At 37.5% G+C, this 16,839-nt stretch overlaps 1 protein-coding gene across 1 annotated transcript; it reads right to left on the reverse strand.

Annotated features, from left to right (window-relative positions):
* Positions 1-6,795: 6,795 nt before the first annotated feature.
* LOC132188564 (uncharacterized) lies at positions 6,796-7,643 on the reverse strand. The gene has a single exon (XM_059603057.1). The coding sequence runs from the start codon at positions 7,510-7,512 to the stop codon at positions 6,907-6,909; it is 606 nt and encodes a 201-aa protein (XP_059459040.1). The 5' UTR covers positions 7,513-7,643; the 3' UTR covers positions 6,796-6,906.
* Between the last annotated feature and the right edge of the window lie 9,196 nt (positions 7,644-16,839).

The raw sequence follows: 16,839 nt of genomic DNA on the forward strand, positions 1-16,839 counted from the left end.
CAATCTCTCTCAAATTACAAAAATCAAAATCATTAATTGTACTACCGTCAAGATTTCGACACCAATTTTCTTGGGTATTTTTGTCTTTCACTTTTTAAAGAAATAAAAATACTTCTCCAATATAACTAGTTATATGTTATTCAGATCAAATAAAATTAAGAGAATTTTAATTCCTCCCTTTGTCCCTCGCTGTCTTGGCCCACTGACCCAAGATAAAGAGTACTCCACAGTACTGCAGTACTCCTCTTTATTGAACCTGTTTTCTTTTTTCCACATCTATGGCTATTCTACTTTGTTTATACCTAGACTAGCTCGTTTTCTTCTTCATTCTGTACGAGTAGTTTGTTGTTTTCTATTTGTTTGCTGTTAGAGTACTTTTGCCTATCTTGGTGTTCTATAAAGTTAGTGAATAAAGTCAGCAAAAAAAAAAAAAAAAAAAAAGAAGTAAAGTTAAAAGGTGTGATGTCATTACAAAAAAATAAATTTTTATTGACATAGGTTTACTGACGTGTCAGGTTGTCTGACATGTCAGTAAAACTTCCTGACGGGGCAATCCTGACGTGTTCTAGTCGTGAAGAATGTGGGTCAGAAATTCCTGACGTGTTAAATCCAACACGTTAGGAAATTCTGACGTGTTGTATTTAACACGTCAAAAATAATTCCTAACGTGTCAAAAATTGACACGTCAGTAATTCCTGACGTGTTAATTTTTGACACGTTAGAAAATTTTTTGACGTGCCAAAATGGCGTGTAAGGAATTTTCTGACGTGTCAATTTTGACCCTTCAGAATATTGCTGACGTGTCAAAAAATTGACATGTCAAAAATTCCTGACGCGTTAAAAATTGACACGTCAGGAATTCCTGGACACGTCGGCAAATTTGGTTCGTTTTTTTTTTTTTTTTCCCTCCCCCCTATATTTTTTGTGATTTATTTCAAGACTATACCCGAATTTTGTATTACGATTAGCCTGATATTCAATCTATCCATCAAATCCATGCAAATAATATACAATTTTTCCATCAAATAACATACATCATATCCATTAACATCAATCACAAACTATCCACCAAAACTAACTTCAACACACCAAAATGACACAAATAACATAATATACACCAATCACAACCTATCCACCAAAACTAACTTCAACACACCAAAAATGGCACAAATAACAAAATATACACCAATCACAAACTATCCACCGAAACTAACTTCAACACACCAAAAATGGCACATACTAACATAATATACACCAATCACAAACTATCCACCAAAACTAACTTCAACACACAAAAAATGGCACAAATAACATAATATACACCAATCACAAACTATCCACCAAAACTAACTTCAACAAACCAAAAATGGCACAAATAACATAATATACAACAATCACAAATACAATTACAGCAACTTATACACAAGTGTGAATAGCCTCAAATTCTCAACCAGACTATCGATCATTGACATCCATAGCATCCTCTCGACGATGCCCATTACCTGCAAATGATAAAACAAACAATATTCACCAATAAAACAATCACCAAACAAATAAAATCCACTAACTGTAAATGATAATACAAACAATCATTGAGCCCGAATACAAACAATCACGTCGGTAACGTGAAAGAAAAATGCTCGAATATTCACCCAACTCAGTTGTTAATTCTTCCACAGTAAATGATATAACTAAAATAGGTAAAACGTTGAAGTTAGCAGAAAATTCATATAAAAAAAATAGAAAAAAATTAAGTCAATATATATATGCATGGTCACAGAGCAATCAATAATATATAGACATGAGAAAATGAACTTCGTTTTTCCCATGGCAATTATGTGAGACATATGATCTTTTTCTTTTTTCCATTGCAATTATAGAGCTTCCATATAAGTTATTAATGTTGGGAGTTCAATGGAAGAGATGATAAACACAAAGGAAAAGCACCCTCTCTAGAATTGAGTGCATATATATCTATTTATATTTAGAGTTACAAAATTAAGTTTATGAAGAACTGTTCTTGATGATATTGATATGCATGTATTGTTTTGTGCCATGCAGTTATATCCATTTATACGTGCATGAATGACTCTAAATAATTATCTCAACCAACACTATTTCATAGTAGACCAAATTGAAGCCAACAATTTGAAATATATTTATAATGCATGCAGCATTTTGATAATCTTCCCGTAATATTTTAATTTGTTGAGGATATTAACACATAGGAGTTTATATATATTCAAATCAAAATAAATTAACTACATAAAATTATGATATTCATCTACTGTGGACTTGATCGTTTCATACTCTCACACAATCACATACACTAGATTCTTAATATTCTACAAGGACCATAGTGGTTCATCTCATAATACAAATAAACACTTCAAATGCAAAGCTCTAACCCACATTCATCACCAAACCAACCATGATATATAAACCAAATTTAAGCAGGATTTACAACATCATTAATTATTGAGAATGACTACAACATATCCAAACTCTAAATTTAGAAGTTCATATATATATATATATATATATATATATATAGACAGTTCTAAAACTAAATTGACTACTAACAAAGGTCATACCTGATCCACTGTCGACCGACGATCGCACCATCGCAACGGGTGGGGAAGCGTTGTCTGGTGGGGTGTGCAACAGCATCAGTTCCTCGAGTTGGCAGAAACGGGCATCAAGCCTTGCCTGACGTTCAGCCTCCTGTTCAGCTACCTGTCGAGCTACCCGCGCATTGTTCTCAGCCATCTGCTCCGCCACTTGCTGAGTTACCCGCGCATTGTTCTCGGCCAACAACGCATCTATCTCTTCCTTGTGCGTCACCCTCTCCGCCTCAAGCGCTCTATCAAGTGTGTCTTGTGATATCGTGGAGTATCTGGCGTTTTCTGACCGTGCCTGTGACGGTGTATAGTATGAGCGTATGGTCCCCCGCACAAGCAGAATATTTGGTCCAGTCATCCGAACCCTACCGGCATACTCAGGCTTATTTCTAATTGCCTGGTCAAATGCGTCGTTTGGCGCCCACCTTACCGTTCCCTCTGTGATGCTAGACGATGCTGCAAGGTCGGTGGGTATAAGCTCCTTCATCCGTTCCTGTTTGTCACATTAATTATTGAGTCAGTGAGGCGTACAACTGTTAATCGGAAATAATTTATCAAATATACAAGCAAAACAATATATGAAAGGTGAGTAGTAACATACACATCTCTCATTCACAATATCATTCGGATATGAACCGTTCTTCTTCGTGTGTGAACGGACGTAATTTTGTGCACGAGTAGGTTGATCGGCCTGCAGATAAAATAGGACATACATATATCAAATGATGACATGTACATTCACATCTATAAGTATAGGATAAATTACACACTTACCTCCTCATGTGTCAACCTGGCATAACTCTTTGATCCGGTGCAATGTGGTGAATCATTTAATGCTCGCAATGTCTTCATTTTCGCCGCATATTCCTACACAGTTAATACTTTTAATATGTTAATACTAACACAATTACAATTAATGACACTACATAACACAAATAGTTTAACTCATGACCTACCCTATTCTCCTGGGTACACCATCTCTCCAATAATATATCCAAGTCGATGGCATTGTATTCCTCCAGCCTCTGTCCCCTCAGTCTTGCCCGTATAGTGTCCGGAGTATCTTCCTCGGTAATGGCACAAATTTTTTTAAAATCATGCCTCCAAGTCCGCAGCTTGGAGCTCATATCCCGAAATGCTTCATCCTTGATGGCTTCCAAGTTGTACTCGGGCATGACGAAAAAGTATGCCTGCACAAGATCAACATTGATAAATTAAAAAAACTTAAAATATGTGTATATGCATATAGATATAAACACACATATATATTTGCAACTTAGAGCGTATATATACATATATACATTACGAGTGTTTGACATATTATTAAAAAACATACCATCAAGGCGTCCCAAATATCATCCTTGGTACGGTCTGGTACCTTCAACCAAACGTCCGGTATTCGGACAAAATTTTCGCTCCTTACTATGTCCCCGGTCATCTGCCTATACCTCACGGCGCTAAATCCAACGGGTTGAAATGATGCATTGTACTCTAGTATGATCCGTTTGTTGAAGGGGACTCCCGGCAAACTTTTTGCAAGAGATTTTCTTTAATTTTTTTTTTGGCAAATGAATCTTATATAACATTTTTTTTTATATAAATATAAGATATAAGACTCTTTAATCATGATATAAATAAGGGGAAAGTACATTTTGCCCTCATGAACTACGACGCCATAACACTTTCCCCTCATAAATTACCAACTGTGACACCCGACCCCCATGAATTACCATTTTGTGCCCAAAACTTTCATTTCGTCAGTCAAAGGCTCATTCTGTCAGTCAAAGGCATTAACTTAGAGAGTCTACCCGTCTCTTTGCTCCCATGAACTACAACGCATTGTCACTTTGCCTTCATGAATTACAACGCATTGTCACTTTGCCTCCATGAACTACAACGCAATGTCACTTTGGCTGTGTGAATTAATGCCTTTGACTGACCGAAGGGACCTTTGATTGACGAAATAAGGGTTTTAAGCATAAAATGGTAGTTCGTAGGAGTCAGATGTCACAATTGATAGTTCATGAGGAACAAAATAAAAATACGTTGTAGTTCATGAGGCAAAATGTACTTTCCCTAATAAATAATCAAAGACCATCTCCATACATTTGGCAAGCCATTCATTCGTTTGTATGATATTGACTTTTCAACATTTTCACGAGGCCCATTAAATTGTGGATATGATCTTTTTCTCTCTTTTTTTATTGTCTTTTCAAAAATAGTTTTCCTTTCACTATTTTCGTGGCCTGTTAGGTAGGGAATAGTAGTGTCCCTTTCTAAGAAAAGTAAAAAAAGAAAGGGACATTGCATATTGGGCTCAAAGAGGCCCAAGGTTTGTCATATTATAAAGAGGCTACGGCTAGTGAATGTTGTTCCCTCTCCCTTCTGAGCGATTCGAAGGGAGGCCCAAACAGGCCCATGTTTTGCCATATTGGGTTGAACCGGCGGCAGGCGTCAGCAGTTAGATTTGAATATCGTATACCACTTGTGAAAGGTCTCCTTCAAGTATTTTCCTGGCAAATATTTATACCCTATCCTCTAAGAACGAGGAGAAAATACAAGGGTATGTTTGGGATACTGAAATGATGATTCTCTAAAAATAGAAATGAGTATAACCTCTCTTTTTTTTTTTCTTTTTTTTTTTTCGAATAAGAATATAAAGAAGAGGGAATTAAATTACCATTGTGATTCATTTGTTTAATGATATCACATAAATGACCAAATTTTCTAACCGGAATTGAGTATATAACTCTTGGAGGATTCTGAAGGGGCACCACTAAAATTAGCCCTCAACGTAACTTTGCCACTTTCATCCATTTAAAATAATAATAATAATAAAAGTAATAACTTTCTATAATCTCTCTCTTTTTTTCTTTTCTTTTTTAATCTTTTTTATTCAATGCAGGAGAAGGAAAAAGAAAAATTACAATAAGATAAAAAATAAAAACGAAAGAACCTTCATGAGAAGGGTTGAAAATAAATCAAATATATGACCCGACCCTTCAAAATAGACCTTCAAATCCCAGTTGTATCCCGATTGAGGGATGATTTTGCAAGCCTTGTCCCGAGGGGTGTAGGTATAAATTACTAGGCTAGCCGCTAGGGAATCATGACACCATGCCTTGGGCTTTGACCAGCAATTTGAAGCCTAATTAAACATTTTAACTGCTTCTACATATATATGTATATGATTGCGCGTGCATATAATTTGTACGTAAAAGCAAACTTAATGCCTCCAAAGTAGTTGCTTAAATATTGATGATAAAAAATGTGTTGTTTTAGGAACGTACGTTACTGACCCAACAATGACTTAAAAACCATATGTGCGCCTATACAGAAGATGCCCAAGAGTAAAGTGATTTATCAATACTACTCGATGATAGCTATTTTTTGTTTGTTTTTTTTTGGCTCCATCTATTTACCTATGTATGAATCATATTATTACCGTGCACAATATATAATTGATGAATAATATAGAATCGAAAAGAGAGATTAAGAGAGAGTCGAAACACAAATTTAACGTGATTCGACAATTTATCTACGTCCACAGAGAGGCGGCTGTATTTTTATTATTAGTGATTCAGGGTTACATCATACATATATATAGAAAAACCATAAACCCTACTTTTACAGACATATCAAGGAAATCCCCAAAATACACCCACTCTGTGAACGTCGCGATACTCTCGTCTACTTGGCCTTCCATTGATATTAATATGAACAACCAGTTCCAACAAATCAAGATCTAAAAAATTGTATACACATAATTGAAATTATACTTAAACCTTTGTTGGACACTTAAGATAATAAAGTCATAACATAGATATACCATCGAAAATCAAATAGGAAATGAATTTAAATAAGGGAACGTTAATTAGCATCGAGGCATGCAGATAGTTGGGCGACGGTAAATGGGAAATGTGGTCTCACAAAATCTTAATGGTTCCGGCCAAACTTCCTACCTCCTATTATTTCATCTCACGTTCAATCGTACATTAATCGTCAAAAACAAAAAAAAAGGAAAGTTAATTTATTAAACTAAAAAAAAGAAAGAGAGAAAGATAGTTCATTTAACCACCAATTAATTTAGAAAAAAAAAAAAAAACCTACCAATTAACATATATATTAAGTGAAGTCATGATCAAATTTAGCTAAAAGTACTCATTTTCTAGGGTAGAGTTTCTTCACACTGCATCAGCTTGCTATCGTACATGAATTAACATTGAAACTAAATAGAGAAAAAAAAAAATTAAATTGGAAGAAAAAAATATATATATTAATTTCTTCACATCCGATCCGACGATCCCTTCCAACTACTGGACAGGCTCCACTGATCTGAATTAGCCGCCGAGGGGACCCCACTACTGCACTTGGCGACTGTCCTCACGCTTTCTATCAACGCCTCGGTGCGAGCCTCCTGCGACAAGATCTCCGACAGCTGCTCAGGGCTAATCACCAGCTTCACCTTCCACACGCCGGTGCTGTTATACCTCGGAACAACTTCCGGGTCGGAGAACCGCTTCATGATCCCTTGGTTGTCGCACGACATGCGGTACGGCGTCGCTGCATTAATGGACGACAAAGAAGACATGCTACTGTTAATGGCGGCGGCCGTGTCGGATTGCTTGGACGTGGTGGTACTGTTAACGTTGTTGGATTTGTAGGGGTTGAGAGGGAGGAGATAGTATAGCTGTCCGATGTGGAGGTCTTCGTTGTGGAGGAGAGGCTGTGCAAATAGGTCGCGGCTTCGGAATATGCCGTGGCCGGGGAACTCGTTGGTTATGCACTCGGCGGTGATGGGTGCATAGAGCTCCATGATGCCGCCACTGGAGGTCACCACCTTCACCATCTCTTCCATCCCTCCAAACCCTTTAAACATACAATTCCCCATTGATAATCTAACCAACAATCTTTCCTGGAAAAGGAATATTTACAAGATTGTGCTGAGAAACATAAATAGGAGATGACAGCCGATAGGGTTGAGAAGGATGTTTCTCGAGGGTTTCGTTAGCTTCAGCCCATTCTGACCAGCCGACACAAGTATTCCTTTCCTCGCAATCTAAAAAAATCTTACGTATGGGATTTATATTTGTTTTTTAAGGTTGTGGACCCACCTATTCTGTACTAGGATGGTACTCGGGATCATTTAGAATTATGACGTTGTTTAAGCACCGTTGATGTGGGCAGGTGGAATCAGAGGTGATATAATATAACGGTAGGAATTGTTAGGTACAGTATGCATAGGTCAACGACTTGGGAGGGTGGATGAGAATTTGACCGAGTCGGCGGATTATAATCATCATGGAGATGATGGTCAATCACACCATCATTTCGTCCGCGCCTTTTTAGCTTTGCTTTATAAAGTGGACCCACTTTTGGTGGGCTGTGGCTTAAAAAGGAGAGAAAATTTGGATTTTGAGGTTTATGGGGCCTATTGATTTCGTGGTGCATCTGTATATGGCAGAACTACAGTGGAATACGACGCCGTTTATTGATCCTGTGGGGGGTCGGGGGGGAATTCGAAACCCAATAGAAAATGATACTGGACAAGGAGAGTCCGAGATTCTGATTAATATGAATGACAATGAAAGCCGACCAAATTCATATCTCCAATCTCTTGGATGCCAAATCCTGTACAATTGTTCATGGATTAAGCAATAGTCTTTTGCATATCCCCTCGAATACTTAGAAGGGTACAATTCTTTAAATTATGGTCGTTCATTTTGTATTAAAATGATAAAATTTTGCTACATCATCAATCCACATGTTTGGTGCACAACCCATCAATGACCTTACGTCCATGCAAAGGGGAATAGAAAGGGTTAGAGAGAGTCACCGATGGTAGACCGGCGATCCTACTTAACTACCAAATTAATAAAGTGCGTACTTGAAATATTTTCCTCCCACTTTTTTTTTATAGGCTAGTATCGGAGATGTTGACGTGGGGTGGGCATCTTCTCTCTCCAGGATGTTATGGACGCTGGTGAGGTGTGGGATTACGGTTGGACGAGCCGGCATGCAGAGTATCACCTACTCACGGGTGTTTTCTTGGTGACAATGAGCTCGGGCGGATGACCTATGGACGGTTAGCTTTATGGCGCACACCTCCATCCTGCCTAGCTTGAAGATTCGCCAATCGATCGGTTCTTTCGTGGAAGCAAGCTTTCCTGTTGGTTCGCCAATCTGATTATGGTGGTGGACTTTTTTATGAGCCTACCAGTCCAGTCAACCGTTAGAAACCTTAAAACAATGTTAAAAAATTGCGAAGGGGCTAATGTTGTTTATCCTTCCTCTTCTTTCTTCTTTCCTTGTAAAAATGACAGACAAATAAGAGAAATTTTGAAGTAATTAAACATTAAAATTCATTCAATCAAAAATAAAAATACCTCATAAATCACAGTCATTTAACTCTTTTAGAATAAAAGAAATCTATCGAGAATATTGTTTTGTTACTTTATTATTATTATTATTATACTATAATATTGTTTACTTGGCTGGAATTTAGATGAGGTGGCTTTGCCCGTTCGAGTAAATGTTGCTGTCCCCTTGATATTTATATCCCTACTCATAACTTTCGGTGATATATACTCCAATTCATTTTGAATCTTCTTCCTTGGTAATCATGACCGACATGGGAATAATACTAATTACCACAGACGTTTCAGGATGTTTGCTAACAATTGTTACAACGACGGATTACCGTTTAAGTGCATGACAAAAAGGATTAAAAGGAGTTTGCTATGATGAAAAGTACTTTTTAAGACATGATCATTTCCTACAAGATGGTCCTTTGGAGCTACAAAGTTAGACAACACTAATGATACCTGTTTTAGACTCAAATTTACTGCTCGGCTATGGCTTGCTTGTTGAATTCGGAGGAGCCGCTCAGCCAAGCCCTCTGATGCTAAATCATTGTCGAATTACACCAACAAATATTGCTGGGTTAATCTGGTCTTTTTGTATGTCGTACTTATTCATGTTTTTCGTTTGTTTCGACCTAAAATGTTGAATGTAATTTTTTATATATATATTTGGTATGACAAAAAATCATGATTAAACTGAAAATATTTCTATTGATGAGGAAAACCTTCTTTGACTTCCTTAAAATAGTTTTCCTTTTTAAAATGTAAACCATTTTTTCGAGTTTGAATTTTTCATTCTCAAATCGCAGGAGTTCGTTGGGCCACTGTTGGGAGCCACCAGAGTTTGCCAGAATCTGTTATAGTGTTCGTTGAAGCTATCGAAAGTCGCCAGAAGTTTTCCATCGTTACTTATTTTCTGTATGAGCCAAACACCAAAAAATATTTTCAAGTATATATATATATTTTTTAAAAAATGATTTTGTTAAAAATATTTTTCACTCAATTTTCAGGCAAGCCTAACTATGACAAACTAATCCATGCTCTTTTTTTTTTTTTTTTCCTTTTTGTCAAAGTCAATTGTTTCTTGATCTTAGTAGTTAATTAGTTCAACTCGTGAAATCTTTTGGTTGTATCTTTTGCAGGATAGACGAAAGTTTGAATCCCAATTACATAAAAACAGAGGAATCTAAGAAAAAAGAATATATTACCTCTCATCATTATGTAGTTCACAAGAGTAATAGGTCTCCAATAAAATAAACGACAAAAGAAAAGGAGTACTGGTTGCTTCCGGCCGGCCATTTAAGTTGGCGAAGAGCTTTTCTATATCTTGGCTACAATGGCTTGGCTTGAATCTGCTAAATAGCTTAATTTGAGTGATACTTCATTTCTTCATATTACAGTCACCTTTCTCGCGTTCATTACCCAATAACGGCATGGCAATTGGCAAATGATGATATATATATAGGATTGATTGAGAGTTGGCCTCGCCGTATATATGTAGTTCTTCATTTTTGAAGTAATTGGTGATGGAAGTGATAGGGAGCTAAACAAATTAATCTAGAAAAAGTTTTAAATTGATGTGGCAGATCGTGAGTGGCAGACAAGGGAGAGAGAATTGTATTTTTTTAATTTAAAAACCCTTATCACATCAATTTGAAAAATTTTTTGGGTTCATTTGTTTAGCTCCCTACCACTTCTCATTGGTGATGGCGGATAATTAATCCCTTACATCCTCACCCTTTTTTCTCTTCAATAAATAAGATTACTGCTATTTAGTATATTAGTTTTTTTTTTTTTTAAGTGCTTATATAATAGACTAATAGTTATTTTTTAAAAATGAATAGTTAAATTTTATTGTCATATCATCAAGTTGTATAACAATAATATAACAGTCTAGTAAATAACATTACTCAGCAAATAAACATTACTTCTAAGTCAAGAAAAAAAAAAAATCACAATACCTCGTCATTCTATTAACGTGACCTTAAAATATTTGTTAAAAATAAAAAATTCATACATCTCCGAAATAAATAAACAGTTAATATTCCAGACACTCTGATAGCAGCACAAACTTTAAAACAATTGTTCTCTAATAAAAAATAATAAAAAAAATTCTAAAAAAATTATAAAAATCACCCCAAAAGATCAGAAAAATGTTGATTAATTTGCCCCCACTTCCACAAAAAAAAAAAAAAAAAAGAAAAAGGAAAAAAAAAAGGTTGGGGAACATTAACAGGACTAGATGTGTCGGAACCTTCGAAATTTGTTGCGTGTTAGAATCTATTTTTAAGAATAGAAATTCCGATTGTAAGTCTTTTCTACAATAATTGAGTAGTGGATCCTAATTTCCTCCTTCTGATACTGTAAATCTTATCCCACTAGGATATAGTTTTTAGTGTTTTTTTTTTTTTTTTGGCATATAAATAAAGCATGTATCAAATAGCAAACGGGCTAGCAATTATGGTCCAAATTAAAGCCCAAATTTCAATCAGAAAATAAAGAAGAGTTGGCCGTATCAAGGTGGCTGCGTTAACTCAACCATTAATTAGTTTTTTCCAATTATAGTCCATATAATTGAAGAGGTTTGACAATTTTAGTCCATATATCTTTTTTTTTTTTTTTTTTGAAGAGAATGTATAGCTTTCATTAATAAATCAATCCCGAGGATGAGAAATTTTCTCACTCTCAATAATATCATAGATACACTTAGGAGTAATTCCTAACCAATCTCTATCTATGACAAGTTTAGTTGCCTCCTTTGCTAAAAGGTGAGCTGCGACATTCACAGTCCGACTGACATGGACACACTTCCACCGTGGAATCATTTGTAATATCTGTCTAGTATCCTGCACAAAATGTCCAAAGCGGCTACCACAGTTTGTAGTAGAGTTGATCGCCTCTACAACATTCTTGGCGTCACCCTCCAAAATAATCGCTTGCCCACCTAGTTCTTGACACATTCTTGCCGCCTGTAAGGAGGAAAGTGCTTCCCCTGCTGTTGGGTCAATTAGCCCCCTTCTCATGAGACACCTTGCAGCCACTACCTCACCTCTGTTGTCTCTAATCACAATACCCATTCCAATTCGACCACTTGCTCTATCCACTGCAAAGTCCCAGTTTGCCTTCAACCAGTGTAACGGCGGTTTAGACCAGACCAACTCGGCTGGAACTTGGGTCGCTTCTGCATGGGTTGCCGAATTTTCTTGGGTCCGGCTGAATTCCTCTGTTAAGAGATGGACTTCACGCACAATACTATCAGGATGGGTAAGTTCTTCACCATGAACAAATCCATTTCGCCTAAACCAGATTTTCCGTGCTATACGTGTGAAAGTGATAAAGATATCCTGCCCATGATTCAGTAGAACATCCTCCGCCACTTGCAGAAAATCTGGTCCTTCATGAGAATATTTCTGGAATATTCGCTCGCTAGAACCCCATACATCTCTCGCAGAAGGGCAATCCCACAAAATATGGAAGATAGTTTCAGCTTCCAAACAGCAGATGGGACATAGAGGATCAAGTAATACCTTTCGCTTCAAAAGGTTATCTTTTGTCGGAAGCAAATTATGGCATGCCCTCCACATGAAATTTTTCTCTGCATTTGTTAAGGGAAGCCTCCACAAAGTTCTCCAAATCGCCTTATCAGCTATCCTCACTGAAGTTTCCGGGTGCAAGTTTGTAACTAACTCCTTCGCGAGGTGATATGCACTCTTTACAGAGAAAGCCCCTGTGTTTGTGCATCTCCAGATCTTTATATCCGGTTGCTGGGTCAAACTAACTGGGATGGAGTTGATGGCCTCCCTTTCTTCGGCTGTGAAGAGTTCCCTTAGCAAGTCTTGTTTCCACCAACCGTTCCCTTGGTCAATGAGCTCACAAACTCTAGCTGAAGGATCAAGAATTCTTGGTGGGGATTGGATTGAATAAGTGGTTGGAATGGGCACCCACTTCTCCCCCCAGATTCTAGCTCCTTGTCCGTTGCCAATTCGCCACACTAAACCTTCAAGGAGCAGGTCCCTAGCCCCAAAAATACTACGCCAAGCAAAGGAGGGTTTTGAACCTAGCTTCGCCTCCTGAAAAGAAGACCCCGGATAATATTTGGCTTTTATTATTTGAGCTGTCAAGCTATCCAGAGATTGCAAAAGTCTCCAACCCTGTTTTGCCAACAAGGCTTTATTAAAGCACCATAAGTCTCTAAAGCCCATCCCACCTTTATTTTTCGGAACCCCCATGCGGTCCCAACTCATCCAATGGATCCGATGCTCCTTGTCTTTTTGCCCCCACCAGAATTTTTGCATAAGCGAGTTTATTTCCTTGCATAAACCTTTTGGAAGCAAAAAGATGCTCATGCTATATGTGGGTATTGCTTGGATAACTGCTTTTAATAAAATCTCCTTCCCCGCCTGGGACAAGAATGTCAGTTTCCAATCCTGCAGTTTTTTCCAAACTCTATCTTTTATTTCTTGGAAAGCTTTATTTCTGGATTTTCCCACCAAAGCAGGGAGCCCCAAATACTTGTTGTATCTTTGTGTAGTTGGGATACCTGCCACCTCCATTATTTCATTTTTAACTTCTGCTGGAGTGTTACGACTAAAGAAAATGGAGGTCTTTTCTTTATTTAACCTCTGTCCCGATGCCCCTTCATAGATACTTAGAATTTTCGACATTCGGTGCCAATGTTGAATAGATGCCCTGCAAAAAAGCAAACTGTCATCTACAAAAAATAAATGGTTAATCCGAGGGCCCATTTTTGAAGTGGGGACACCTGTCAAAACCCCATTTTGAGCCTCTTTTCTAAGAAGGGAGCTTAAAGCTTCTGCACAAATGAGGAATAAATATGGCGAGATTGGGTCCCCTTGTCGGATTCCTCTAGAAGGGAAAATTCGGCCCTTAGGAACTCCATTAACCAGAACCGAATAGTTAGCAGAAGTCACACACATCATAATAAGACTTGTCCATTTTTCATCAAATCCCATTACTCGCATAGTCTCCTGTAAGAAAGCCCACTCCACCCTGTCATAGGCCTTGCTTATATCGAGCTTAATGGCCATGAATCCATTCTTCCCCCACATTTTTGATTGCATGGTGTGAAGTGTCTCATATGCTGCTAGAATATTATCCGTAATTAAACGCCCTGGTATGAAAGCACTTTGGTTCCAAGAGATGATCTCAGGGAGCACCTTCTTTAATCGATTTGCCAATACCTTTGAAATGATTTTGTAAATCACATTACAAAGGCTTATTGGCCTGAATTCCGTGACTCGGGTGGGGTTTTTTTTCTTAGGAATAAGAGTAATGTAAGTGTAATTCAAATCTTTATTAATAATGCCATTATTTAAAGAAGACAATACAGCCCGGCTAACCTGCTCACCAACAGTGGCCCAATTTTTTTGGAAAAAACAGCTTGAGTAACCATCCGGTCCAGGCGCTTTCATTGGCGGCATTTGGTTCAAAGCCGTACTGACTTCATCCATATTGAACTCTTGCAGTAGCTCTTTATTCATAGCTGGCGTGATTTTTCTCTCCATGGCCGAGAGACAGGCAGCAGCATCTTGTGTTCCAGAGGTGCGAAACAAGTTGGCATAATACTGGATAAAAGCATTACTGATCTTCTCCTGATCCTCACACAACCTTCCCTGCTCATCCAGAATTTTATGAATGGAATTTGCCCGCCGTCGTTGGTTTGCACTAACATGGAAGTACTTGGTGTTGCGGTCACCAAATCTCAGCCAGTTCTCTTTCGCTCTCTGTCGCCAGTGGAGGTCCTCTTTCTCTAGAAGCAAGTTCAATTCCTGCTGGACAGCTCGAACTTGGGACAAATTTGGTGGCTCCTGCTCTTCTTGGAGGGTCTTCAATTGGTGGGCCTTTTCTTGAATTAAAATACCAGCAGGTTGTTTATTCACCCTCTGCCAAGTCATCAAGCCTTTTTTGCACTTTTCCAATTTAGATAAAACATTCTGCCACCTACTTTTTCCAAACTGCTTTTCCTGCCATACTTGTTTTATCACCTGCTTACAACCCTCTTCATCCGCCCAACTTGCCTCAAATCGAAAGACTCTTTTTTTCCTCTCACCGCCTGGCCTATGGAGAGATATATGGAGCGGTGCATGGTCTGATGCTGCAGCTGCCTCCACAAAAATCTCACTCTCCGGATGGGCTTCACACCATTCTTTGTTTGCCACTACTCTATCCAGACGTTCCATAATAAAATCCGGGCCTTCTTTTCCATTGCACCAAGTAAATCGTGGCCCCCTAGACTCCAAATCAACCAGTTCACAAAACTCCAATGTATCTTTAAAAGCTTGCATGAGATACCGAGCTCTACCTTTCCCTCCACATTTTTCTGATGTATCCAGTATTTCATTGAAATCGCCAGTGCAAAGCCAAGGCAGAGGCACAAAACTCTTGAGATGCTTCAACAGTGCCCATGCTTCATGCCGTTTATGAGCTTCTGGATGGCCATAGAAGCCAGTGAATTTCCATTGAACACCTGTAGCAATAGTAGTCATTTTTGCATTTATATGTCTTCTACTATAATTTTGAATTTCCACCTCCATTTCATCCTTCCAAAATAGCACCAAACCGCCACTTCTACCAACACAATCAACCACAAACATGTTTTGAAAGCCCATCTTAAATTTAATGGGTTCCATTTTATTAGTACACATTTTGGTTTCCATGAGGAAAACCACTCCGGGTTTCTTAGCCCTCACCAAGCGATGAAGGTCTCGAATTGTCCGGGGGTTCCCAAGCCCCCGGCAATATATCTGTGTGTGTTTTCTAATCCTTTCGTTTGACAATTTTATGTCGAAGACGAAGAGGCCTTTTGCTATCTCATTAATTACATGTTGAATACGGAATATAACGCCTCTAAATTTGAGTGGCGACATATTTTGTGTTGTCTGCTAATTAATGGGCTTTCATCACCAATGATGTAATATGGTTTGGCTGTTGATAACTCAAAATACTAATGTTTGGTAGGCCATAGCTTTGATAATTGAAGAAAGATGTAATTTGGAATAGGATCCTTTCCATTTCAACAAAAAAATTGGAACAAAATTATCTCACTTTAAATATTTATCCTTCTCTGACAAGTGCGAGTTGACTGTTTAAAAAATTATGTTACTTCATTGTTGGGAAAAGCGTGTAAGTGTATCTCAGAATATGATCCGATGAGCCAGCTCTTTATTCAAGAGATCGAGTTAAAGTTGTTCAAAGAAGATAAAATTAGGGTTTTTTTTAACAAGATTTTGTGTTTTCAAATACCTATTTTGAGAAAACACAAACATATGCAAAGTTGGTTTCTTACTTATTAAAGAAAAAAAAAAAAAATTGGTTCGTGCAACTACTCGTTAGTGGATGAAAGGGGTGGGCGCATGGCCACCTCTGACTTACTAAAGTGGCCGCACCGTGTCATTACTCTTTACTTATTAGGGTGGTCATCTCTCTATTGTTGGGGTAATTGTGTAACTACCTTTTTATTTTTTACTTTTAATCTTATCAACCCCTATGTACAAGTGAAAAATTAAGCCTTTTTAATATATATATATATATATATATATATATATATAAGAGAGTGAAAAGTTTTCTACAGAAAAGTCTAGCAAGTGTATTGTGTTTTGTTGAAAAGTGTTGCTTTTTGTGTTTAAAAGATGGTTTTTTTATTAAATATTTTGAAAGAAAAAAAGTGTTTTTTTGGTTTTCAAAAGGGAAAAGACTTAATTACCATGCATGGTCCATAGGCTCATAGCCACTATTTCCCTAAATCATAGACTGAAAATAATAGGGAGGCATGTCAAGAAGGCAAAACGAAGAAGAAGTCAAAATGATATTTTCGACGAATTCTTTAATTAGTAGCA

Source organism: Corylus avellana, chromosome ca7 (genome assembly GCF_901000735.1).
Source record: "Corylus avellana chromosome ca7, CavTom2PMs-1.0".
Classification (NCBI taxonomy): Eukaryota; Viridiplantae; Streptophyta; class Magnoliopsida; order Fagales; family Betulaceae; genus Corylus; species Corylus avellana.

Bases quoted from the DNA above. Each gene is read 5' to 3' on its own strand.
- LOC132188564 (XM_059603057.1), bottom strand. From the start codon at position 7,512: ATGGGGAATTGTATGTTTAAAGGGTTTGGAGGGATGGAAGAGATGGTG.